This window comes from Corylus avellana, chromosome 6, assembly GCF_965113065.1.
Source record: "Corylus avellana chromosome 6, dhCorAvel1.hap1.2, whole genome shotgun sequence".
Lineage (NCBI taxonomy): Eukaryota > Viridiplantae > Streptophyta > Magnoliopsida > Fagales > Betulaceae > Corylus > Corylus avellana.
In genome coordinates, this window is record NC_142495.1 from 479,455 (window position 1) to 505,298 (window position 25,844).

Consider the following 25,844-nt stretch of genomic DNA (forward strand, 5'->3'; position numbering starts at 1 on the left):
CATCTCTTTCTTTATTAAACCAAGTATTGTAACTCATAACTTGAATAAAAACATAGGTTAGTTCTTAAGATAATAACTAGTAGATCTTAAGATAATAACTCATAACACAGCGTGGACATGACATTTTGCATATTCTGATTGTATTCATGAGATCATTATAGGGGAGACTCCCTCCTCTAATAATGTTGAGTTTCGAGTAATAAAAGTCCTACTTATTCAAAAAAAAAAAAACTAGTAGTAGACGTAGGCGTTTAATGCCTGAACTACCCCAAGTTCCTTTTCTCTCCGAGTCATGATTCAGAGCACGCCTGGCGTGCTTCAGCAGTGAAGCATGCCAGGCTAAATTTTTTTTTTTTTTTTTCAAAAAATTAAAATAATAATGAAGAGGTAGTTATTCTGCAATAATAATACACCTACTATTATATATATATATATATATATATATATATACTTGCAAAATAATAATGAAGAGGTAGCTATTCTGCAATAATAATACACTTACTATTTCAAAATATATATATATATATTTTGAAATAGTAAGTGTATTATTATTGCAGAATAGCTACCTCTTCATTATTATTTTGCAAGTAAATATCTACCTCATTAGTTGTCAACAATAATGATCCCCAGCTGTTGTTTTCCCGTAACCACTAACCAGGACCATCAGCCACGACGACACGGAAAATTCAAACCTCGACCGTCAAATAATAATATAATAAAAGTAACATTTAAATCATTCTTCCCACGATATTGGACCTTCACTCAATTTTCCCTTTGTTTATTTTTTTTCCCTCTCATTTTCTAATGAATCACACAAAACACAATCCATCACTCAAATCAATAATCATAATCAATTTGAACTCCCCATCCCCTTAAAATAAGCAGGAAGCAAAACCTTCCGTAAGGGTATTAATTACAACAACAATTATCACATGCTTAATTTTTTTGCCACGCTCCCAAGTCCCAATCTCAAGGAACATAACTTTTAAATAGAAAAATGTTTAGGGTCTACGGTATCGATAGTTTATAATTAATGAAATAATTAGTAATTAAATAATATTAAAAATTACACTTTAAGTTTAATACTATTTCATCCCATTGATATGATAATATTAATCCGGTCCAATAAGAAATTGATATTATCAAATCAATAAAGTAAGATAATGATGAAATAATAATCAGATCCAATAAGTAATTGACATTGTCACATCACTTCGAGTTCATATTAGAAAATGAGAGGGTTCACCTTGATGGTTAGGAGTAGATAACCCATTCTCTCAATGTCAATATCTCATTGCAGGTTTGGGATAATCCTTTGTTTTGCAATTTAGGGCTATTTGCAACTAATTAAAATTTTTTTTTAATTATTTTATCAATTTGTAAATTGCAACGCTAATTTATAAGGAAAATTATAAGTCCAATTGTAATACCATTAACAATCATCAATTAAATAATCATAATACGGAATTAACTTTATTCTAAATTCTTCGTCATCATCAACATCACTTAGAAATCCTTGAGCAACTTGCGAACCTGCTCTAACGTCACAAACAACACGACAGTAAAAGGGCCCTGTCTCGAAATGGTCGGCACGAAGCCCTTGTAGAGCGCCAGGGGCCCCTCGGCTCGCACTGTCTTCAGCGCGCAGTCCAGAGCCCCGGTGTAGGGTGGCTCCGCCCCAGGCTCCACCTTCATGTTCATCACCCGGGTCTTGATCACGTCCACCGGGTTCGATGCCACGGCCGCCACGAACCCCGCCGCGAAGCTCGCAGTCACGTGGGTTCCCAGCCCGTCCCTCATCACGCCCTTCTCTAGAATCATCTCCTTGATCTGGTCGTACGACGCGAGCTGCGAGGCCGTGACCAGCATGGCCCGGTTAATCGTCAGCGACGACCCGCGCCACAGGCTGGGGATCCCTTCCTGGCGCGCCATGCGGGATATGGCATCCACCACGCTCTTGTAGTTGCGACGCTGAGCAGGGGGTAGCCGCCCGTCAGCTTGCATGCGGACCATGGCCACGTCGGCGGGGTTCCCCACGGCGGCGCCGACAGCGCCGGCTACGAGCCCAGCCGCTATTTTGCTTGCGAGGGGCAGGCTACCGGAGTTGGGGTCGGTCCACTTCTTCTTGAGGATGTCGTAGAGGCCCATCCGGGTGGTGGAGTACAAAGTCTGGCGGAGGACGGTGGCGGAAACGCCCGAGAACAACGCAGCCACGCCTTCTTGCTGGACGAGACGGACGCCGACGGCGATTAGGCCCGCACGCGCCGCCTGAGGCTGTTGGAGTGGTACGTGGATGGAGCCCGGAGCGGAGAGTGAGGTGGTTTGGAAGGCGAGAGCCGGACGGAGAGTTTGGACTGCTGGGTTAGGGCTCGGTTTGGGTTTCGGGGCCTGGGTCTCACCCTGGAGCTGCATTCGGACCTTGAGTAGGTCAAGTGGGTGGGTCGTACACCCTGCGATAATTGAAGCTATGCCTCCTTCAACAAAACCTTTCACACCCATCTTAGATTAAATTTTTTTTTTACCTCGGGAAACAAACAAAATGAAGTTTGTTATAATAATCTGAAAGAATGAAATCTGGGTTTAGGTTTTGAAAGGTATTTTAATCGTAGGATACTGAAGAAGCTAGGTAATTAGAAAGAAAATAATTCAATGGAAATTAGAGGACCAGTTGGAGCTGGGGTTCATCTCACTGGAGACCAGGAGATGGGAATGGAGGCCGAAGGCTACGGAGGAGTAGTGAGGAACGCTGGGCCTTTGAGACATATGCCGTCAGAAAATTGTTTTTGTGAGAGAAACAAAACGAAACAGTGGCCGATGGTTTGAGGCAAAGACGGAGGGGCAAGGGAATTTATAGAAGGAATGTGCTGGACCTGGCTGGTAAAGGAAAGGTGGTGGAAATTGGGTTCTCACGCGATCTCCATAGCAGAAACTCTCCTAACTTACGCGCTTTTGTGAGTTGTGGGTCCTAGACTTTTCTGTTTTTTATTTTTATTTTATTTTATTTTATTTTTTTTGTAACAATTATTTATTTATTTAGTATTCGAATGATTTGCCATATGTCTCAAATCTCCATTCTCCACCATCCTTTCTCTAGAGCATTTTGGAGCTTGACTTTGAAGTCGCCAAAGGTGGCTTCGGCTTGCCACGAGCCAATCTGACTACCGCTAGTCCAACTCATTTTGAGGTGTGACCATGGAAAATAAAGGAATCAAAACCGTTCATTCTAACGGTAACCATTTGTATTACTCTCTCTTTTTTTAAGAAAACAAAAAAAAAAAAAAAAAAAGCTTTTGGCACAAATTCTTTTTTATAAACTTTTTTTTTTTTTTAAGGTTCTTTTATTTTATTTTATTTTATAAATTGATGTGTGAGTTCATGTGATATTTTGGTTTTTCAATTTGTGACATCGTTTAGTGTGACGATTTACATGATGCTTACTATATTAATTATTAAATAATTATAGTCTTTTGTCCTACTTTTATTTATTCTTTTTTAACGGGCTATTTTTTCTTCTAACTGTGAGATAAATTTTATTGTAAGATTTATTTGTATATGCCTTGGTATATTTGGTTTTTGTTACTCTTGCAAATATGAGAAAAGTCACACTTTTTCTTCATTTGAGTCTATTCTTTAAAAGCTTAAGAAAGAAAAATAAAATGAGTATATTCTTAAGAATTATTAAAAATAAAAAATAAAAAAATTTAATGATTCGTTTATTTCGTGATTATTATGAAATCTAACTCTCTTTTTTTTGTTTTTGGGGCATTAATTACATGTTACAAGCAAAGTATTAAGACTAGATCCACTTGTAATTGACTATTCAAAATTTCTTTTTCTCTAGTCATAAAATGAAATAGCAATTTTACCATCTTGACCATTCAGTCATGTCTTCCACATCTTCTACATAATTTGGGATGGATTTTTATTATTTTTTTTTTTTAGGGTAAAACATTTCAGTCTCATTAATAGAAGATGGATTGAGTATAACGCTCTTACATCACAAAGTAAAAGTTATGAAAAAATCATAGCCAAAGTTACAAGGTTACAAGCTATATATACATACATAACAATCTAATATTTAAGACTTATCTATGTTTAATCTTTCGCTAACCCATGATTAATCTTCAGATGTAACCACAGATATGTACGAGACAGAGTCAAATCAATCTATAAGTAGCTCAAATTCTTCGGCCCACGGATCAAAAACCTCATGCCGAAACTCATCATCGTCGACTTGCAAGCCAGAAAATTATTCACATTCTCAACCTAAAAGGCTAGGACCATAAAAAAGAGGAAAAACTAAAAAAATACTGGGAAAGTCAAGAAAAATCACAAAAGCCCACAAACACCACTAGAGGCAGCATGATGATTCTGAGAATATTCAGTTAGTTATATTTGATGTGTATTTTTATCCCTTTAAAAAGTAAAAAGACAAAAATATCCATTCATTATAACTAACTGAACTGAATAAAATCCTATTACAAGGAAACGCTTAACTTTTATTTTTATTTTTATATGAACATGTGAATTTTTTCTTTGAGGAATTCTACACTTTCTAAAATATTTTTCCAAAATTTGTTCATCAAATGATGTGTCGCAATTATATAAGATGATAACATATTTTTCAAGATAATAAATTACATAAGATTAAACACATCATTTGAAAAACAAAATTTGAAATTTTTGTTCAAAAGTGTAACATTTCTCATCTTCTAATAAATTTGTACTTTTCATAAGTTAGAATAAGTTGATAACATATTATTATAATGTAAGTATTTCAAAGTCCTAATTTGATTATTTATTTCTAGTGGGGAAGGGGGGAGAAAAAGGTTTGGTGTAATTTCAAAGCATGTCGTGACTTTAATTGCTCTTTTTCAAGATGTCATAATCTTTTTCCATGGATTCACACACAAGATGCAGAGAAAACAGCAACTCCAACTTTAAGGTGGAATCCACAAAGTCATCGATAGTTTCATTACATTGAAAAGACACGACAATATTTTTGGGCTAAGGAAGATGCATGGACTCACCACGTGATCTCATGATGACACTAAGATCACCTTCAAATTTTAAGTACAATTCAGACGGGATCAGGCTTGTATGCTGTAGTTAAAACTACAGCATACACGCCTTTAAAAGATTAAACGGTGAAGATTTAACTAAAATAATTGAAGGGTTTAGATCTATCATAATAAATACCAATAAATAGATGAAGTGATGGATGAAAGAGAAAATTAGTATTTATTATGACAGATCTGTGCCCTTCAATTAATTTAGTTAAATCATCACCCTTCAATTTTTTAACAGCATGTATGCTGTAGTTTTAATTACAGCATACAAGCCAGATCCATTCAGACTACTAATGTATCTAATACTCTATATATTATAATATTAATTTGCGTTAAATGCTTCATTACTATATGCGGTTTGCCTCTTTACCACTTCAAACTTTAAATGTTAGTTCCCTTTAATTTCGTCTATCTTTTGTCAAATCTTTTAATGCATAAATATTTCAAATTAAGCATTAAATTTTACAGCAACTAACAGCTAAGTACTGTGAAATTTAATATGAATTACTGAGCGAATAGGTTAGGGATGATGTAAACGTTGATGAGGGACCTTGTGGTTAAAAGTGCTGAATATTTCAGAGGTGGTGCTATTGGGGTCACATTACATTAATGATCAATTTGAAATGATACACTGCTAATTTCCATGAATGGGGGCAACTGGCCATTGATTGGCAGCAAATGCTATTATTGACTTGGATTCCCACTTGGAATCTTGAAAAGTTGATTTGGCCCCTTTTGGTGAGCCTCTGAATGACGCCCACCTGTCCTCATCTCATTAGAAAAGTAGACATTTCCATAGGGGTGACTGACCGACGCGATGCCCAAGACCAACTGACCAAATGACCCAGTCACCCTGTTAAGGTCAGGTCAGACCAAAAGTCGAGGTGGGATTTGGGTAAGGCGTTGAGCCGGCTCGGCTGACTTCCGTGGAAATGTGGGAAAAAACAAAAACAAAAACAAAAAAAATTTCTTGCGTCGCCTGAGAGATTCGAACTCTCGCGGGGAAACCCCATGTACTTAGCAGGCACACGCCTTAACCACTCGGCCAAAGCGACAGTTGATGCCATTCCCTCTTCATATAATTATTAGTTAGTTTAACATTTTAATAAGGGAGAATATCTTTACCATTGTGCATGTGAGGTTCGCTTGCACATTTTTGTTGTACAAGACCCCCGGGGTATAAGTAAAAATATTCCTTTCTTGGATTCTTCTTTGCTTGGAATAACAAATAATGGAAAGGAGGTAGATTACTAGATTCCTTCTTCTTCTTTTATTTTTAAATCAACAATGGAATATATCATGTTGCAGCTCAATATTGAATGATGCAAATTCTTATCTATCCCTCTTGATGTAGAATGCATCCACACATTTTGCATTAATTTTATGAACTATTTCAAGGTCGATCAATATTAAATTTAATAGATCTAACGGTGATATAGCATTGCATCATTTAAACCATTAAATATAACAAAACAAAATACTAATTATAAAATAATTTATCTATTTTACTTTAAATAGAGAGTATCCAATTCACCGTGCATGACCGTTTTATGTTTGATTGACTATCAATTGAATTAGCAACCGTGCATTCCCACACCCCCCCCCCCCCCCCCCCCCCTAAATATTATGTGAGAAATGTTTACACTCACAACAAGAAATAATATTCTCTTTAAATACAATGATGGTACAATAGCATTCTAATTTGAGTTGACTGTAAGACGTAAATACTATATAAAAGTAGATAGTTAAAAAACAAAAAAATAAAAATTTAATTAAAATAAAGCATATATTTGCTGAACCCATTAGAATACCAAAACTCTTTTGGTATGATATGGTTTGTTTTATGTTTTTAAGTCAAAGATAAATAAGAATAAGCCACTTTCTCTTCCCCTACTCATTCTTCTTAAAGGATTGCGTCAAAAAATATATATATTGCTAACTTTATATCACTCCAAAACATTTTTTTAAAAGTAAAAATAATAATAATAAAAAAAAACTTGGAATTTGTAGGAGCAAAATTGAACGAACGAAGGGAAGACAAAGTTAAAGACATGCCCTGCATGTGCACAGAGCCCCAAAAAAGGGGGGTAAATCAGAAGACAAAATGGCCTTCCATCTCTTCTCTCTCTCTCTCGGTTGCTTGTCCGAAATCTCCCAAGACACCAATATGCTTATCGTCATCACCACCACCACCACTACCTGAAATTCCGTTTTTGCCCTCCGTGCACTTCAGCCGTACGGCACCACCGATTCCCACAACCTCCAACAAATCTATGTATAGCAAAATCCCAATCCTAGGGTTTCTCTGTTCTGGAATGACACTCGGCGCCGGCTAGGGCAATGCTGGTTCCCGGAGTGTTAGGGTTTGAGAGCATCGTCTTGGCCCTAGTTTGTGTTGTTTGGCTCGTGATTCGCCACAAGTGGAAGGATGCGGCGGCGAAGAAGGAGGAGATCATGAGGCTGGTGGCTATTGCGTCCCAGGAGACCGCCATGGCCGAGGTCGAAGCCACCGTCGAGTACACGTTCATGCCGGTCGTGCGGCGGTTCCAGTGCGCTGTCTGCTTCAGCCCCACCACTCGGCGCTGCTCTCAGTGCAAGACCGTTCGATACTGGTGAGTGGAGGTCGTTGTTTTTCGTAATTGGATTGGTTTTTTGGGGGATTTAGAGTTCTCACTCATTGAAGCAATTGAATTTTGAGGGTCGGTTGTAGAAAGTTTTGGGAAATCTAAATGCTTCCTAGTTAAGGTTAGGGTGTGTGATGTTTGTATTTCGTGTTTTGATTGTCAAAGTGATTAGCTTGAGCTTATGGTTCTGTTTTCTGACTCGGTAAAAGAAAAAAAAAATAATGTGAATGAAGGCATACAAATCGGAAGATTGCTATTAGTAACGCCAGAATCTGAATTTGTTTATTTATTTATTTATTTTTGCATTATTAGATAAAGAACTTTTCTATTTGAAGTAAGGAAGATGTTACTGCAATAGTGCTGGTACGTGGTAGGAGGAGATGCCTTACTCTCTAAGAACGTGGGAATTTTAGACTGGGTGGAATAGGTCGAAGTGAAGAGCACCCTCTTTTCTTTTCATCTCATACACAACTTCTCTTCTTCCTCTGGTTGTTTTTAGCAGTATTGTTTAACTCGTGATTAGAGAGATACTATTCCTCCAGATATTGAATTGCCGGTGCTTGGATAGCAAACTTCACTTATGTTTAGACTTTAGACATTCATCTCCTGATTACCATGATTTTGAAGAGTACTCCTTTTGGGGTGAGCTTGGGGCTTATGCCTATCAGCTTCATCAACTCATCTTCTTCACTTACTTAGCAAAACGATTACTACAGGGTTGACTTTCATGCGGACATTATGCTCTTCAACCTGGTTTCCCTCTAATAGTTTCTGCTAGAACAACATATTTTCCTGGAGAACCTGTAAATACTGCTGCTACGGAAAAAAGTTGTGATAAGAAATGGCTAGGAAGGCAGCATATGTGTCTCATTTGTCGATTAGTTATAGTGACTTTCTTGTTTGTTTTGCCCTTGCTAGTTAGGTGGTTCATTTTGTATACTTCCTGTGTACTTAGGAACGCCTTATGCTTTGAATGAGATTGGTTGATGTGATGTTCTGAAATAAAGGAGGCATATGTTAAGTTGTTTGATGCGCCATCTGTTTTTGTCTACACATTTTTCTTTCGTATTTTCCTTTATTCAGCTTCTTTGCCTTGTGGTTGCTCCTCTTCATCTTATGTAGAAGGAAGTGTATGCGAGGATATGTATGGCCTAATGTGACATGTTTAGACATTTATAGAAGAGAAGAACCAATATGATGCAAGTAATTTTCAGCAAAGTTTGTAAATGATGGTGCTGTTAAGAGATGGAAGTTGCATTAGTGGCCAAGGCTTTACTTTGATGCAAAGAGTTGCTTAGTTTGAAAATGTCCTCTCTTCAATTGGACTTGATGTTTTATAATGAGACATGTTTTCTAACTGCGTTAAGTACTTGTAAAAACAAAACAAAATAGAAGTAAGGTTGAGCATGTAAATATAAACTTTTGATGGGGCTAAACCCGTCCCCAAGAGCATAGTTTGACTTGTTAAGTGGGAAATTGACAAGAGTAAGATACAAGTAGAACCAAGTAGATTGTTCTTTTTCATAATACCTTGTTAGACTCATATGTTGAGAATGTAGAGAGCACTTGGAATGATATAAAGTGAAATCTATAAGGTCTATTTTATTAAGGAGTGACTGACTGTATGTGAAAATAAAAAAGATATGCCGTTCAAAACTGAGCATAGATTTTTGTTTGCTCCTTGCTTCATCCAAAAAGAAAAAGTATTGACATTGTGTTTTTTTTTTTTTTTTTTTTTTTTTTTTGTCTTTGCATTTTTTGTAGTTTAACAGTTTAGTAACACTAAATATTTCGAGCCCGTTTGGGATTGGGTTTGAGAGTTTAAAAAGTACTTTTAGTACATAAAAAGTTGTGCCAAGCGAAAGTGGGTCCGTTAGGTAAAGAACTTAGTTTTTTGTTGTTGTTGTTTTTTTTGGGGATTCTTTTGCTCTAAAAAAGCCTAAAACTGCGTTTTGGGAGAAGCTTGAAAATTAGGGCTCTTTCAAGCTTTTTCTATGGATAAAGCTCTATTTCCTAACACAATCACGAACAAGCTCTTAGTAGTTTTATACATAATTGTACTTATAGTTGTTTAAGAGTTTAGTTATATTGCCTATCTAGCAGATCCGTGTAAAAAATAACTTGACATGTAAAATTTGCATATACGTTCTTGCATAGAATTCAAATAATTTTCATATGGTTTTCAGATTGAAATTGGGCGAGAGATGCTTTTGATGTTCATAGGCAAACATAGTTGATGCACCGCACATTTTGTTGGTCAACCTAATTTCATCCCTATACCAACTATGCTATTGCACGCTCATAATTACACTTGTACTGAGTTTCTCTTTGATGCTGCCTACTTCTGGAAATCAACATGGGGATTATTAGTGCCTTGCATCTCAGTTGATGATATGCTATTATATGTACTGATTCACTTTATGATTTGTTTTACCCAGGATTTAATTCCTATACTTTTTTGTTGCTTTTCCTATGATGAATGGGCTTTTGACAGTTGAATAAATTTTTTTAGATTAACTAAATGAATAATGCATCATGATGTTCTTTGATCATGATATTGTCAAAAAATGCCTTGTAATTTTTTTTAACCAGTTGCATTTCAGCTGTTGGATGCATATTGATGGTGTATTCAAACTTCCTAGTAGTTGGTTCGTTCATTATGCTTGATTGCTTTAATGTTTTGCTGAGACTTCTGTTTTACCTCAATAATAAAATTGGTTTCACCTTTCTTCTTGTTTCTGAATTTTTATTATTACTCATTGACTTGTAAGGCATGTGCATGCACAAACATATTTGTTAGCTTTACATCACTGTTTTGGAAGTTACTGTTTGGATGGTGTAATGGCGGCAATTAATTAATTTTTATAAAGGAAAGCTGTGCCTTGGGATTACATGGATTCCTTATTGAATGTCTGCACTATCTGCTTTTGAATGTGTCTATCATGATTTATTTTCTTGTTATTTTTTCTTCTTTTAGCTGCGCGTTTTCTCTTATATACTTCTTGTGTACCTGGGAGCGCCTTACGCTTTTAATGATATTTTGATTACTTATAGGAAAAAAAAGACCATCTGCTTTTGGATGTGCCTACTGGCAGTCTTTTTCTCCTTTCTATGGCTCTTTTTTTTTTATTTTTTAATTTTTTAATTTTGTTAAAGCGATGATGGGGATTCATTTTATTTTATTTTATAAAATTTTTTTTGTAGTTCTGGCAAGTGCCAGATTATGCACTGGAGACAAGGTCACAAAGATGAATGTTGTCTTTCAATTGCTGCCGTGCAGTTTCAAGATAATAGTGACTTCAGTGGGAAAGCAACTTCGGAAAAGGAGTCTGAAATTTTCGGTAATAATTTTGGGATAGGAGAACCTGAACTTTTTTCTAAAGATTCACTGATGATGGATGGTGATAATATCATCTGGCCTTGTGCAGATACCAAAGGACTGCATACTGGTTTTCCATCTTCTGGTGGCTCATTGTCTGCTGGTTTTTCTCCATCTCGTGTTGGAAGTAACACATCTGTCAATATTTCTTCCAATCAAGTCATTAGGTCCGGCACTGTTGACAGATCAGAGAAACCCCTTTCTGATGGTGTTGCCCCTGATATGCTTGGAACAACCGCTAGCTTTAGTGAGACAGAACTAACCATGTTGCCACCCACTGAGTCTAATAATTTGTTAAATTCTGTAGGTCGTATTTCTTGTGCAAATATATCAAATAACGTGAAATCTGGTCATATTGATGAAGGGGTTGACTTCAAATCTCAATTTTCTAAAGCCAAGCCGGTCTTAACTGATAATGTGAAGCCAGCAAATATGGGCAATAGTAAGCCCACCAGAGGGTCTGCTTTAGGAGGAAAGTTAGTTGCAGATGCCTCCAAGTTTAGGCGCTCACCATCCTTGAGCTGTTCAGGGTCAGATTCTGTAGGTGATGATGGGGAAGACGACTCTGAGTTAACCAAGTGCAAAGAAGTCAGGTCTTTGTTTTGTAATGCTTCTAGTGATCGTCCATCTTCAGCTACTGGAGGGCATTCGGTTTCCAATTCCAAGTCTGCAAAAATTGATGGTTGTCATGCCTTACCTTCAAAAGTTAGTACTGCTCCAAGCTTGCCACAAGATATTCGAAATGGCTTGAAAAAATCAGTGCGGAAAGTTGTACAGCAGTTTAGGGCCCCAAAAGAGTCAAAACACAATCTGTTAGGTCTTGGGAATGAGACTGGAAAGCACAATTACAAGGTTATTTTACAAAATATGATATGTTTATTCTTGATAACCTCATTTTTTTCTTTGCGGTATTCTTTGTATTGATTTTCCCCATAATTTGCTTCTGTTTTGACAGATAGTCTTTCCATACGAACTGTTCATGAAACTTTACTGTTGTGATAAGGTGGAACTATGTCCATTTGGCCTTACAAATTGTGGTAACAGGTGATGTCAATTTCTTCAGCTTGTTACCTATTGGCATATAAGCTAATATTTTATATGCTTATAAACTTTTTGGCAGCCCTGCTGTTATATACTGCAACTAGTGTAACTATGGCAATTTGAATTGTAAGATTGTTAGAATTACGCATATGGTGTTTGATTCAGTATTTCCTATAGCATCATGGTGTGTGATTTGCTTTTTCATCTCTGTCACTCTGTTCGCGTGCACATGTTTTTTCAAATGCTATCATACTTCCTGTATCACTTCCTATCTCCTTAGTTTGATCTTTTTACCAGTTAAATTACAAGAAAGAGAACACAGCAAGAAGCTGAATCATGTATCTGTAACTTGATGAACTAAGCTTTTAGTTTGATTATTGCCTCTAGGGCTCCTAGTGAAATCTTTATGTTTTACTTTTTATTTTTTTGTTGTATTATTTATATTATTATCATTTGAATAGAGGTATCCAGTCTACTACAAAACAGGAGAGCTCTATAAGAAGCTATGATATATTTGGATACTCTCACCTGCACGCAGACCCTTTTTTTTTTTGGTTTCATGTCAGCTTGTTGCCTAAGGTGTAAGTATCATAATTTTGCTCAAAGCTGTAGGTTGCATGTGTCTTCTGGTTACACTTAAACAGCAGTTATATTAAAGAGAAAATAATCACTAGTGCTAAAACAACAGAATGGTAAAGAAGACTCATCTAATTTTCCATACATATTTTATCTCGCACCTGCTACTGCTGCTCATTCCACTATGTCCCATTTCTGGAGTTTGATGTTTTCTTTTTCTGTTTTATGTGTGGTGTAATAAGAACATAGAAACATGTTTTACCTCTCTGTCTCAATCATGTTTGCTGGTCAGAAAGTGTGTTTTATTTGTCAAATTTATTCTTTACTTTGCTAATAATAAATCCTTTTTTTTTTTTTTTTTGCAGTTGTTATGCTAATGCTGTGCTCCAGTGCCTGGCATTTACTCGGCCTCTTGCTACTTACCTTCTTCATGGGCTTCATTCTAAATCATGCAAGTTTCTCTTCATGATTCCTCTGTGGGCTTATGACTTGTTCAGTTATTAGTTCAATTTGCTTGATGGCTTGCTCATTTTATGATGTTCATATTTTTTCCCAGGCCGAAAGAAGGGGTGGTGTTTTATATGTGAGTTTGAATGTCTTATTCAGAACGCGAGGGAAGGCTATTCCCCATTGTCTCCCATTGGGATACTATCCAAAATACATAAAATTGGAAGTAATCTTGGTCATGGGAGGGAAGAAGATGCCCATGAATTTTTGAGGTGAGCCATCTGAAAATTTTGACCAGTTGGATTTATAAAGTTTCATGTAAGATTCTGTCTTCCTTCTTTTGCCTCCTCAAATGTGTATCACATGATCAGCTACTAAGATGGCAGGTATGCTGTTGATACAATGCAATCTGTTTGCCTCAAGGAAGTTGGGACTGGGGGTCCATTGGCAGAAGAAACAACCCTAGTAGGCCTAACTTTTGGGGGTTACCTTCGATCTAAGGTTGTTCCTTACTTTGATTTTTCACATAGATTCATGTACATAAATAATGCTCGTACTATAGTAGAAGTCATTTAGCTGTTGATAATATTTATTTTTTTGTTTTGACTGGGATCCTCAGATAAAGTGCATGAAGTGCCTTGGCAAATCTGAACGGTATGAGAGGATGATGGATCTTACTGTTGAGATAGATGGGAACATTGGAACTCTTGAAGAGGCTCTTACGCAATTTACTGCTACTGAAACCTTGGACCGAGATAACAAGTACTATTGTGGCAGGTTGGGTTCATTTGCTCATTTAGATGAAATGCTTTGTTCTTTCTCTTAACAAGAGAACTTTGGTGTTGTGTTCTGCTAAGTGCATATACCGATTATGCTTTAGCACAATGCTCAGTACACTCATTTTTCTTGTAACTAGAAACTCCTGTATTGCCTTCTTGGCCTTTTCAGACATCTGTTCTCCATGCCCAACGCCAAGTTTGTGGTCCGCACCTGTGGTTTCATAGCCTCTTCTTTTTTTTTTCTTCTGTTTTTCTGTTGTTTCTTGGGTTGGTGATTGACGGCATAGGCATGAGGAACTTGTTTTTTGTACTAGATTGTTAGACATCTTATTTTTGCATCTGTGTCGAAAACCATTGTTTGAGTTCTTGTTACTGAGGTATTTTACAAGCCTATGGGTTGTTTTCCTTGCAGTCCACAGTAGTGCTTACTTCTGGCATGTGCTTTGCCGCTAAGATTGGTTTGAACAGCATTTGTATTATCAAGCCCTAGTAGTTGGGATGAGGCACTGTGTACTGTACTGATGTTAGTTCAGAACACTGCAGAGCTCCTATAACTATAGCAAGTTTTGTACTCGAGACCTGTAACTACTCAGACAAACTGAGCTAAACTCACTGGTTACTGTTTCTGCATTTTCATGTATCGCAAACTTTTAGCTTTTCATTTTGAGTTGTGAAGAGTGAAGCTTAGAGTTGTGTCGGTTATTTGAGCCATCTTTATAATTTTTTTGAGCTTTCATCTATTTTCTGGTTGAAATCCTCTGATCATGTGGGTTATTTTCTCTATAATTTCCATCCCCTACTTCTTACTGGTTTTTCTAGGTGTAAAACTTATGAGAAGGCGAAAAAGAAGTTGACAATATTAGAGGCACCAAATATTTTGACGATTGTGTTGAAGCGATTTCAGGTAAGTCTGTGATCATCAATTTGTTTTTGAGCACTTCATACTATTCTCAATTCTAATGCTTTTGCTACAATTTCTTGCAGTCTGGGAACTTTGAGAAGTTAAACAAATCAATTCAGTTCCCCGAGGTTCTCAACATGACCCCATATATAAGTGGAACTGGTGATAAATCTCCTTTGTACAGTCTTTATGCAGTGGTGGTTCATTTGGATATCATGAATGCTGCATTTTCCGGTCATTACGTGTGTTATGTGAAGAATTTTAATGGGGAGTGGTTCAGGATAGATGATAGCACAGTAAGTTCTTGTTTATTTGTGGCATCTGTGGAGATATTGTTGAGTTTGGCCTGTGGGTTTCTTCTATATACTATTCTTTTCTTTCTCTATCCTTTTTTTTTTTGAAAATTTAAAATCTTCTTCATTTTGATTTGGAAAATAAGCTTCTTGAAGTTTATTGAACCTTTAGCGCTTTATCAGACCATTGTGGATGTTAACTGCCATTATCTGCTTGCATCTTGGATTAAAGAAAGCAAACTTATTACTATGCCCTGAATTGAAATCTTTGTTGCTAAAGTTTATTTGATATTCTACAAGTTTACTTTTGTTTGCCATCTCGCATATCATCCTTTTGGATGAAACTTCCTAGAGAATAGTGCATCTGTGGGTAATTATGTGTTTGTGGTGTGTACTTGACGTGGATGTACTCTTGAAATATGTGATCTAATGCTAGATAACAGAAGTTTGAATTTGCTTGTGCATCTATAACACTCTGCTTGAGTTGTGTTCTGATTTTTGAGCTGATTGGTGGCACCCATTTTTTATGTAGGTAGAACCTGTGGAATTGGAGAGGGTCTTGTTTGAAAGGGCGTACATGCTCCTTTACGCTAGGTAACGTGCCTATGGAGCTCAACTTGCATATTCTGATTTTCAATGTTTCTTTTGGAATAAACATGACTGTTATGAATTTTGTTGTTTCTATCACTAGGCACTCTCCACGGGCCCCATCTTTCATCAGGAACAACGTGGTGTCTCATGGCGGACGGTCAAAGAAAAGGAACTTGGAAGCTGTTCCTTCCAGTCTTACCGCATCCAAGACAGAGTCTAATGCTGTGGCAGGAAGACGCAACAATCAATCGTTCCATCTAGATGATTGGAGATTCCATTCAATGCAAAGAGTTGCTGCAGTGGATTCATCAAGTGAGAGTTCTTCCCTTTTCAGCAGCTCAGATGCAAGTTCTTGCAGCACCGTGAGTAGCAAGGATTCTGCCAGCACAGGAGACTTGTCTGATTACATATTTGGTGAAGTGCGACCTGGTTGGTACAGCCATTATGGGCTTTCATCGGACTCAGTTTCATCTTCATCCTATGGAAACTTGGATGCAGATTCAGAAGTGGACAACGGCTGGAGAGAGGATTTGGATGGGAATGGAAACTCTGCAATTTTGTATTCTGACACAACTAGACACCATAGGAAGTCTAGCTGCCAGTTCGGTAGTAGTAGTAGTACTAGTAGGGACGCTGACTTCGAGCAATTTGTCTATGCTAACCCTCCTTCCGTTGTAAATTCTGGTGTATCATTAAGAAGACCAAGTGGTGATAGATCAGCTCAAACGTTTTATTGAGGTTTGAGTTGAGATGGAAGTAAGCTTGTATTTATGGTAAAAGGAAAAAAAAAAAAAAAATCGTCATCAATTATTCCCCCACAATCTGTGTCTTCCACATGTTAAATCTTTATTTGTGTTTGTGTTTGTGACATTTATTTAAAGGAATTAGAAATGCTAATTCTGAATGAAAGGACGACATCCAGATTTGCTTGCATTAGGGGTGTTGAGGTGGGCGGTTAAAATGAAACCCTAATGCCTCATTTTCTTTCTTCTCCTCCTGGCAACTCTATTTTAGCCCTCTCTCTCTCTAACTCTTGCATTCTTAGTCCCTCTAACTCGCATTTGTAGTCCCTCCCCTTGAAGCGCTCTTTGTCTCATTAAAGAAGACCCTAATCTCATCAAATGGGTCTCGCTCTCTCTCCTGTCATTTTAGTTCTTTCATGCATTTGAGTATTGATTAATTTGGCTGGGTGATTTGAAATGTCACTGAAGAACTAAATTGACATTGTGCCTCCACCATCCAGCTATGAACATTATTTCAAGGCAATGAAGTCAATTCATTTGTTTTTTTTTTCTTTGGAAAATATAATTCAATTCAATTGTATTTTATAGTTTTTTTTTTTTCTTTCAATTACTTGTATTGCCCAAAGTTTATATATATATATATATATATATATATATATATATATACTTGTATTGCCTAATATTTGCAATTCAATTTATGTTTTCATATTACAATGTATGTGTATTTAGTTCAAAAGTTGGATTAATCCAATAAAAAAAGTTTCTAAAAAGCTTTTAAAAAACACAAGCCCATATAAATTAAATTCATAAAAATTAAAAAAAGCCCATAATAGAGCCCAAATGCGAAGGGGATGTCAAGGACAATGGGTGCAAAAATGGGTATCATTTGGTCCATATAGTCCGATTTACACTTGTAGTTCCGGTACCAACTTTGAAGAAAAAAGCGGTGAAAGTGGTGGGTGGCCATTGAACCACAACCAAATGCCAATAGCAATTACACAACCCAGTTATCACCACTACCAGAAGCTAAACCACCATATCTCCGCCTCACTCGTCGCCCTCGCCGGAGCCAAGAGAGCCATGGTCACTGGCAGCAGCAGCAGCAGTAGCAGCAGCAGCAGCAGCAAAGCAGGTGCGTACACGACCATCAAAGAGAGAGTGACATTCGAGAGAGAAATCAAGAAGAGCAAATTCATCGCTATCGCTGGCCCCATCTCTGACGAGCCATCCGCCTTCTCCTTCCTCTCCCAGGTTTTCATTCTATCTACCCCTTTTCGCCTTTTCCTCCTGTAGTTAATAATCGTGCCATATCAACCTTTCGTAAGATGATTCCGCTTTTAAGGTTAGTGTGTTTGTCAGTTTGTGGCTTTGATTTTTCAATTTCATGATTCACCCGGGCAGGACTGGGCTTTCGATGTTCAAATTTGGCTTCTTTGAATAAAGCATAAATGATTTAATTTCTTTGTTCATGTATAGGTTCGAGATCCACGTGCTACTCACAACTGCTGGGCTTATAAGGTACATTGCTTTATATACTTTACTTTGTTAATGAGTCTAATTTGTTTAGCTTCTCAAAAAAAAAAAAAAAAAGGCTTAGCTTGACACCTTAAAGTAGTTTAGGAGGTGCAAATTGATAGCGAAGTCTTTTTTTCTTCACATGAGTGTTCCCTCCCTGTTTTTTATGAGCTGTTGGTGTTCTTTCTAATGTAAACTGCCTGACTACTTGTGGGCTTTGATGGGGATTTCAGCTCTCAACAGTAGGTGTATTTTTAACAGCCTTAGAGTGAATTCAAAAAAACTGATAATAAATTTAAAGTTTGTATGGCCATATTTGGCGGGTTTTGGATCTAACATTATTCTGTTCAGACCCGTTTGCATCGTGCCTCTTATTTTTCCGGATGCATGCCTTGACTGCCATGCAAAACAGGTTGGATTGCTTAAAGGGATAGATTATGAGAAGCATATAAGTGGGTCATCTTTGTCAGAGTTTCCTAAAATTTTGTCCAATGTAGTTTTTTTTAACATATCAGGTTGGAGATCAGTACCGGTCTAATGATGATGGTGAACCATCGGGTACAGCTGGCAAGCCAATGTATTCTGCTATTGTTTCTTCTGGAATAGATAGGGTTATGGTGGTTGTGATCAGGTTCATATTTTCAGAACCTACTTATGAGTGATAAATATCAATGATGTTATATGCTTTTACATGCATTTAAATGATATGTTCATTAAAAATAAATAAAATGATGGTTTTTTGTGCCTGACAGTACATCTTGCTTTGTCGAGTTCATGTATGTGGATTCTCAGCTTTAAAATATCCATGTTATGTGCATGAGCTTAAGTTGTTTAGTGTGTTGTTGCACTTCTCATATAGTTTATTTCAATTAACTTCCAGGTATTTTGGAGGCATCAAACTTGGCACCGGAGGATTGGTCAGGGCCTATGGAGGAGTTGCATCAGAATGCTTGAGAAATGCCCCAACTTGTCTTGTGAAATCTAAGGTATTGTGTTTCTTTCTGGGGTTGCTATGTGGCTTTACTTATGAACCCACTGCTTGCTGATATTAAGAAGGTTCGTGAAGCCAATTACTGGAAAATATTTAGCTAATTTTGAAGTTCTTAATCACTAGGAAAATAACTTTTTTGGGATATTTAATTGAATTTGATTTGATTGCAGGTTCCAATGGGCGTGGAAGTTCCATTTGATCTTCTGGGTGTTCTGTACCATCAGGTGATCTGAGATCATGTTTATTAGTTTTTAAGCCTTGGCATGGTTTGATTTGTGTACATGATAAAATTGATATGATTGCTCTTCATTTCCTTTAGGGACATGCATCTTTATTTGTTGCTTTTGGCTATGTCAATGAAATTGATATACCTTGAAGAACTGTTAGCAGCACATTTTGCTAATATTTGTGTTACTCTGAGTTCCTTTGTCTATCTCTTTTCTTATTTTACCGTCAGTATTTGAAATGAAATTTTGCTGGATTACTTTCTTCAATACAGACAACCAATATGATCAAAATTTTCTTTCAAGTTTGTTTAACAAAGAGGAAATAATTGAGTTGGACTTCTTTCAAGACTCTAGCGAGTTGTTTCTACTTTAAGTTCTGACTTCAGTCTTTTCTGGTATTGAATTGATGGTGATGAAATTCTGCTGAATCTAGATATGAGTACATTTATTCAGATAACCTGTTGATAGGGGCATATGTAAATGCATTGTTGAATTATATCTTTTTTGGGTAAGTACCAGATTTCCTTTCTTATTGACACCTCTAAGATATTTTTGCTTTGTATGGCAATATATTGCATAAATGGAGACCTCATATCTTTAACAAGTTAAACTTAATGTTTGTGTACTCATGTCTTGTGCTTGGTGTTTACAGTTACAATCTTTTCAAGTTGAAGACATCAAGCAGGATTATGATACTGGTAAAGATGGCATCAGCATGGTCACTTTCAAAGTTGATTTTGACCAGGCTGAGAAATTGGAGGAGGCTTTGAAAGCCAATTGTAGCCGAGAGTTAGAGTTTTATAAACACTGAGGCAGATTTAGACATATCATATACATGGTTGCAGACACTGTAAACAACAATGAACCAATCGAGAAGGCGGTACTTTCATCGGGCAAAAATAAACCCATCATAGGTTTGTACTCTTCCTTTTTTCTGCTTTGTCCAGTGATGTTCTACGCATGTCACTGGGCAGATAAACCCATCATTGGTTTATGTCTTTTTTCAGGAAATTTATAAAAGGATTAATGCCTGAAATGTGCCTATGATCTGATATGTTACGAATTGTATATACGATTTCAGTTAGTAAAGATATCATTACACCCCATTTCTTATGAATTTGTTGAAAATTTGTTTACTTGTGCCTAGCTGTTCCTTTATGTTGTTCAACACATTGTCATCTTCCTGTACTAAAATTAACAGTATTATTATTTTTCCTCACAAAGATGAAGGGGTTTGACATGCGATGAGTGTACTGGGATTCAATTAGTATTACTAATGAATCCTTATCTATTCTTTGTATTCAGAATAGATAAGGATTCGATGATTCTTTTTATAGGCTTGATAGAATCGTTGGTGTATTCTAATGGTTGTTTAAGCTGTCATCTAATTGATATCATATTTATTGTTGTCGTCGGCATCATCATCATCATCACGTGGACATGTATTGTGTTGGATGGGAGATTTAGCACAAATTTCACCCAATATATATATATATATAATTCATATGAACATAAGAAGAAATCAATCGTATATATATTCATAATCATATGGGCAATAACAAGAATAAAACTCAAGTGACTGAAATGATCAAATAATGACTCTAGAACAATGGAAAATAGAACATAAGAATCCCTTATACGACAAACAAATTCATACGTATAAACCTACTCACGCCAGTAAAAACACACAGATATAGACCAAGGCTGGATCTCCACACATTCAGAAAACGGTTCAAGTAGTGGTGCTAAGAACCATCCAACAATTAAGCTAGAAGAAAGATGCAATGGAAATGTGGCATCTAATTAAGGCCTGGTGGTTCAATTTGATGGGGGTGGAGAGAGGAAAGGAATTGTTGGGATTGTTGTCGGAATGGTGGGGATTGAAGGGATTGTGGTTGGGATGGTGGGCAATGGAGTATTTGGCAGCGGAGGTAGTGTGAATGTCGGAAGAGTTGGAAGTGTAGGCAACGGGTTGGCAGGCAATGGTGGCAATGTGGGCTTTGGCAGAGTTGGCAGTGTAGGCAATGGGATGCTAGGCAGGGGTGGCAAAGTTGCTGTAGGCAGTGTTGGCATAGAGGGCAGTGGAGGCAACGTGGCCTTGGGCAGAGATGGGATTGTAGGCAGTGCCAATGCCGGAGGTGGAGCAGCCGGTGTTGGTGTGTCTAACAGGTGGCGCGCTGCTAAGCTCACATGGGTGCTTGAGAGTGACAATGCTACGACCAAAGACACAAGGAAATGAAAATGAGAAAATGCCATGGTTGGAGAGCAGCAGAAGGCTGGAGACGCTGTTTCACTTTTAGTATTGGATGGATGTTTTTGATTGAAGAAACCATATATCCAATGGGTATTTATAGAGGGAAAAACTGTTGAAGAATTCTGAGAACTCCAAAGCAATATGTGTGTTTGATGAGATGTGGTTGGAGGGAGTGCCAAGAAACATGGGTTAGTTCACCTCCCAAGCTAGAATAATATTGTTCGTTCAAAAATATTGGCCAACCTCAAAGGATGGCTTGACTAATAGAACCCTATAGGAAAGCCAACCCACCAGTTGAATACAACATGCTAAAACACCACCTTAGATTAAAAGCTTGCATTAATAATATTTATATTTATTAATGTTATATCAGCAGCAGATCACTTTTTTCACTACTAATTGATATGAAACTAATTGACCATATATATATATATATATATATATGCAATTACTCACTTTTTAGCTCTTTTTTTGGTTTAACTTTATTATATGTTACGACATTTATATTTTTGAGTTGGGTAATAAAAACAATCCTATAATTTCAAGATTAGACCATAAATAACGAGATTATTGAATATTTTCAGGACTGGAATGACAAGCACACAATAAAATAGAACGAGCACATTTCATGAAATGTGCTTACAAGAAAAAGCACTGCTATGTATAATGTATGAATGAAAATGGCGCTTTTATTGTATTGTATTGTATTTATTTTTGCTAGGAGAGTTGCATTGGGAAATTAAATTTCAAAATCTATAGCATAAACAAGGATCTAAGGACTCCTTATAAGACTCTGTCACATCCAAGAGTCATTTTATTTATTGCAGAAGTAAAGGCAGAACGACAACATCCAAATTGGTCCTCTAGCTCGACGGCGGTGGGGGGAGGTATAGAAGCTACTAACCCAGCTTTAGATTTGACAATACATAGTAGAGTATGATGCCTCGATCACACTTAAGGCAATATTGGCAATGTCGGATTAGAATGGGCATGATTTCTTCGCTGTATCGGCAAAGGTACCCAATGTGACTTTGTTATAGTAGGTTGAGACGGCATTTTTGGCGATGGATGAAACAATGGGTTTGTCGGTTTGGCGTGCTGAGCGCGTAACGTGGGCAAATCATATGGGATCACAGACAGAGCCAAATCTGCGGTAAGTTCGGCTTGATGTAACGGCAATGTGGAGGGTAATGTGGTTTCAGGCAGTTTTGGCTGAGAGGGTGTTTGGGTGTTCGACAAGATTGGAAATGAAGAGTTTGTTTGAGTAGGTTGATTCGACACATCTGGCAAAGGATGAGACTGTGAGAATGTTGTTTTGGGTTGGATTAGAAATGGGTGCATAGCTGCAGGCAACATGGGCTGATCATAGGGGATCGCATATGCGGCTGGACCTGCTGGTGTGTCGAAAAGGTGGCGAGCTGCTAGGCTCACATCGGTGCTTGAGAGTGACAATGCTAAAATCAAAGTCGCAACCAAGATATGGTTACAGAAGAAAGCCATGATGATTGGGAAGAGAGCTTGTAGCTAGTATGCGTTTGTGTGTGTTTTGAAGAAGAACAAGTATCCATTGGGTTTTTATAGAAAATATATATGTTGAAGAATCCAAAGGTTTAGAAATTTGATGAGTTGTAGCTGCGTCAAGTTTTGCGAAGTATTGGCTGCAAGCTTAATCTCGCTTCATTCATTGGTTGCAATTTCAAACATAAACAAACCTCAACCACTGCCTTCACAACACTTATTAAGCATGTCGTGGACCAACAAATTAAACATCATAATTGGGTTTTATATGTACTTCATCCATATGGCTCGTCTGACCATTTAACCACTAGCATGACAAATATTGCTGAATATGCTTTTATTTATTATTTATTTATTTGTTTGCATAATATTTATTTTTTAATCATTTGATTCCTCAAATTTATTTTTAGGGAAATTGTATATAAAATCCTTAGGTAAACGCGCCTTTTTTAAAAACTCCCTGGGTTTTTTTTTTTCGAAAATTTACTCCTTGGGTCACTCGAAATTACTAGAAACTCCATACCGTTAAATTTTGGTAACTGCCGTTATTTGAATGAAACGAACCGTTTCACTTAAGTCCACCTAAGTGGAATTTTTGTATCCTACGTGTTCACATTGGACACGTAGGATATAAAACTCACCGTTTTGGACCATCCAAAACGGTGAGTTTTATATAACTAGATGGCTTCTTTTTTGAAACCCTTCCATACGGACCATACGAAACCCACCCGATAGAACCAGCGGCGAGCCACCGACGCAGCAGACGCCACCGACCCAGACTCCGCCGGCGACAGAACCACCGGAGACGGAACCCACCGGCGACAGAGGCCACCGGCGACAGTACCCACCGTTTGGACCATCAATTCCGGCGTCACTTTTCCGGCTAGGTTTCCGTCGATTCACAATATTTTGAATCGGAAAAATCCGGTTTCGACGAAGGTATTTTCCGAAATTTCTCTGTGGGTTTTGTTGATTGACTGAAATGGAAGCCTTTAATAGTTGTGTTTTGAATTTTCTTGTTGTGTTGGAAGCTTTTGGTCGAAACCCCATCCCCAACCATTTTTTGTCCAACATCTGTCGAATATTCCACTTTTGAGCCAATATTATTGTTGATTGGCAGTGGGTGTGGTCCACCTTGGTTGTGGTCCTGGAAAGAGACTGGTTTTTTTCGTGTGCACTGGCAAGTTGGTCAAGGGGGATTGTTTGATTTGTATAATTATTTATTTTATTTTGTTGCTTCTCTACTCAAATGGTGGATTGCCGAGGACATGAAAATAGGAATTCTTTGTGCATAGTTTACGCCAGTTTCATCATTCTACAATTGAGCAGTATTTTTTGAATTTTTTTTTTTTTACCTAATAGTTCATGCCATACTTGCCATACTTTTCTATGCATGTCTTTGTTTTTAGGTCCTCCAATATTGTTGCCACCTTTTTTAGTTGATGAGAAGAAAGGTCAATTACTGAAAGAAATGTTAATCATATTAGTATTAACATTTGGAAGAAAAGTATTTTTCAATGGAGAAAAAAGTGGTATTATTGTTGGGATATGATAGATTGTGGTTGGTTGGGTTTTAATGACTTTGTAAATTTTTTTAGGGAAGTTTCATCATTCTACAATTGAGCAGTATGATATATGTGGTTGGATGCTATGGCTAATTTCTTCTTATTGCATGCTTGATTACACTGCATATTTGCATGTTTATAGGGAGCCCTCTATGCTCATATACCATCTCTAGCTACTACACTAACAACTTAGTATTGTTTAGATTACAAATTGAGCAGTACTATTTCTGTAGGGGAATCACATTTTAAACAATGTGATTATCTATCGGTTAGGGTTTAGGGTACATTATTTTTCCCAGTATTGTTTAGATTACAAATTGAAGTGAGAATAATCTTTTGGCAAGCTTGATTTTATTTTTCTTTTATGAGCTTGATTATTCTCTCACATGTCAGTTATATATTGTTAGGTTCATATTATAAGATGAACAGGAGGAAGAAAGATTTCGGGATAGGAGACAATGAAAGCGAATTCTACGATGGAAAGATGAAAAAGGTTTGTGAATTTTAATTAGTGAAACCCATTAGGGAATTGTGATTACTTCTAATAATTGTGGGTTTCACCGTAGAATGAGCAGTCAATGTCGTCGGCATCTATGACATCATCGGTGAAAGAGGATATGGAACCTGTGCAGTGTAGGTGCGGACATACAAGCCCAATTATAACATCCACTACTATAAAAAATCCTGGGAGGCGATTCTATGGGTGTGCTATGTATGACCGTAAAAAGGTATTTGAATTTGGATAATTTGGTTTTACGAAATAGTTATTACTTTGTGCTTGTTCGTAATTATCAGATTTTTTTTTGTGTAATTACAGAAAGCTGGCCAATGTCCTTTTTTCCAATGGTATGACAAAGAAACCTGTGCTCGCGGAAGGGAGGTCCTACCTGCGCTGTATAAACAAGTTCATTCCCTGAAATGTGAAGTGTCATTACTTAGGGGCAAACTAAAGATCCAAACATATTTGTTGGTTTTTTTGTTGGTGATTTGTGTACTGTTGATTTGTCTAAGGTTGATGGGGCATTGAGGCATGGGAATGAGGCAATTAGATTATTATCAGTGAAATGGACTATCTGTTTTGTTGTTGTCAAGGATATTGTTTACTTACCTATGTTGTCCACGTGGATATATGGTTATGTCTTCTATGTAACAATTACGTAAAAATCCTGCTTGTTCGTAATTATCAGGTTGTTCGTAATTATCAGGTCGGCTGATTACTTTTATGGAACAACTATTTCCATGCATTAGTTTTATTTGTATGCGGCAATTTATGATTATTTGTACGTTGCTCTTAAGTCTGAAATATTGAACCCTACAATATAATTTGCAGG

The 25,844-nt window shown here is 37.1% G+C and overlaps 4 protein-coding genes, 1 long non-coding RNA gene and 1 other non-coding gene across 10 annotated transcripts; 3 read left to right on the top strand and 3 right to left on the bottom strand.

Annotated features, from left to right (window-relative positions):
• Positions 1–1,446: 1,446 nt before the first annotated feature.
• LOC132186927 (mitochondrial uncoupling protein 5) lies at positions 1,447–2,984 on the bottom strand. The gene has a single exon (XM_059601048.2). It carries the CDS (start codon positions 2,497–2,499, stop codon positions 1,507–1,509), a length of 993 nt encoding a protein of 330 aa, XP_059457031.1. The 5' UTR covers positions 2,500–2,984; the 3' UTR covers positions 1,447–1,506.
• A 3,058-nt stretch (positions 2,985–6,042) lies between these two features.
• On the bottom strand, positions 6,043–6,124 carry TRNAS-GCU (transfer RNA serine (anticodon GCU)). Its single transcript has one exon. It is a non-coding gene; the product is annotated as a tRNA-Ser (tRNA).
• A 991-nt stretch (positions 6,125–7,115) lies between these two features.
• On the top strand, positions 7,116–16,534 carry UBP17 (ubiquitin-specific protease 17). Of its 3 annotated transcripts, none has more exons than XM_059600652.2 (12): positions 7,116–7,681; positions 10,898–11,034; positions 11,122–11,924; positions 12,028–12,116; positions 13,055–13,140; positions 13,246–13,408; positions 13,523–13,637; positions 13,756–13,913; positions 14,735–14,819; positions 14,900–15,112; positions 15,642–15,703; positions 15,801–16,534. In XM_059600652.2, exons 1-12 carry the CDS (start codon positions 7,410–7,412, stop codon positions 16,435–16,437), a joined length of 2,820 nt encoding a protein of 939 aa, XP_059456635.1. In that variant the 5' UTR covers positions 7,116–7,409; the 3' UTR covers positions 16,438–16,534. The 3 variants fall into 3 exon arrangements, with proteins under 3 accessions (XP_059456635.1, XP_059456634.1, XP_059456637.1); XM_059600654.2 differs by having other exon boundaries at positions 7,117–7,681; positions 11,380–11,924; positions 15,801–16,533; XM_059600651.2 differs by having other exon boundaries at positions 10,898–11,924.
• Positions 16,535–17,347: 813 nt separating this feature from the next.
• Positions 17,348–22,978, top strand: LOC132187232 (ribosomal protein S5 domain protein). Of its 3 annotated transcripts, none has more exons than XR_009440803.2 (7): positions 17,348–17,694; positions 17,920–17,961; positions 18,474–18,589; positions 18,839–18,944; positions 19,120–19,173; positions 19,829–20,090; positions 22,258–22,978. XR_009440803.2 is itself a non-coding variant. In XM_059601472.2 (6 exons), exons 1-6 carry the CDS (start codon positions 17,425–17,427, stop codon positions 19,985–19,987), a joined length of 747 nt encoding a protein of 248 aa, XP_059457455.1. In that variant the 5' UTR covers positions 17,348–17,424; the 3' UTR covers positions 19,988–20,278. The 3 variants fall into 3 exon arrangements, 1 of the variants encoding a protein (XP_059457455.1); XR_009440804.1 differs by lacking the exon at positions 22,258–22,978 and adding an exon at positions 20,184–20,278; XM_059601472.2 differs by lacking the exon at positions 22,258–22,978 and having other exon boundaries at positions 19,829–20,278.
• On the bottom strand, positions 20,725–21,547 carry LOC148584758 (uncharacterized). Its single transcript, XM_088517930.1, has one exon. It carries the CDS (start codon positions 21,430–21,432, stop codon positions 20,995–20,997), a length of 438 nt encoding a protein of 145 aa, XP_088374056.1. The 5' UTR covers positions 21,433–21,547; the 3' UTR covers positions 20,725–20,994.
• Positions 22,979–25,083: 2,105 nt separating the features above from the next.
• On the top strand, positions 25,084–25,736 carry LOC132183332 (uncharacterized). The gene is made up of 2 exons (XR_015912742.1): positions 25,084–25,241; positions 25,331–25,736. It is a non-coding gene; the product is annotated as an uncharacterized LOC132183332 (long non-coding RNA).
• Positions 25,737–25,844: the final 108 nt, after the last annotated feature.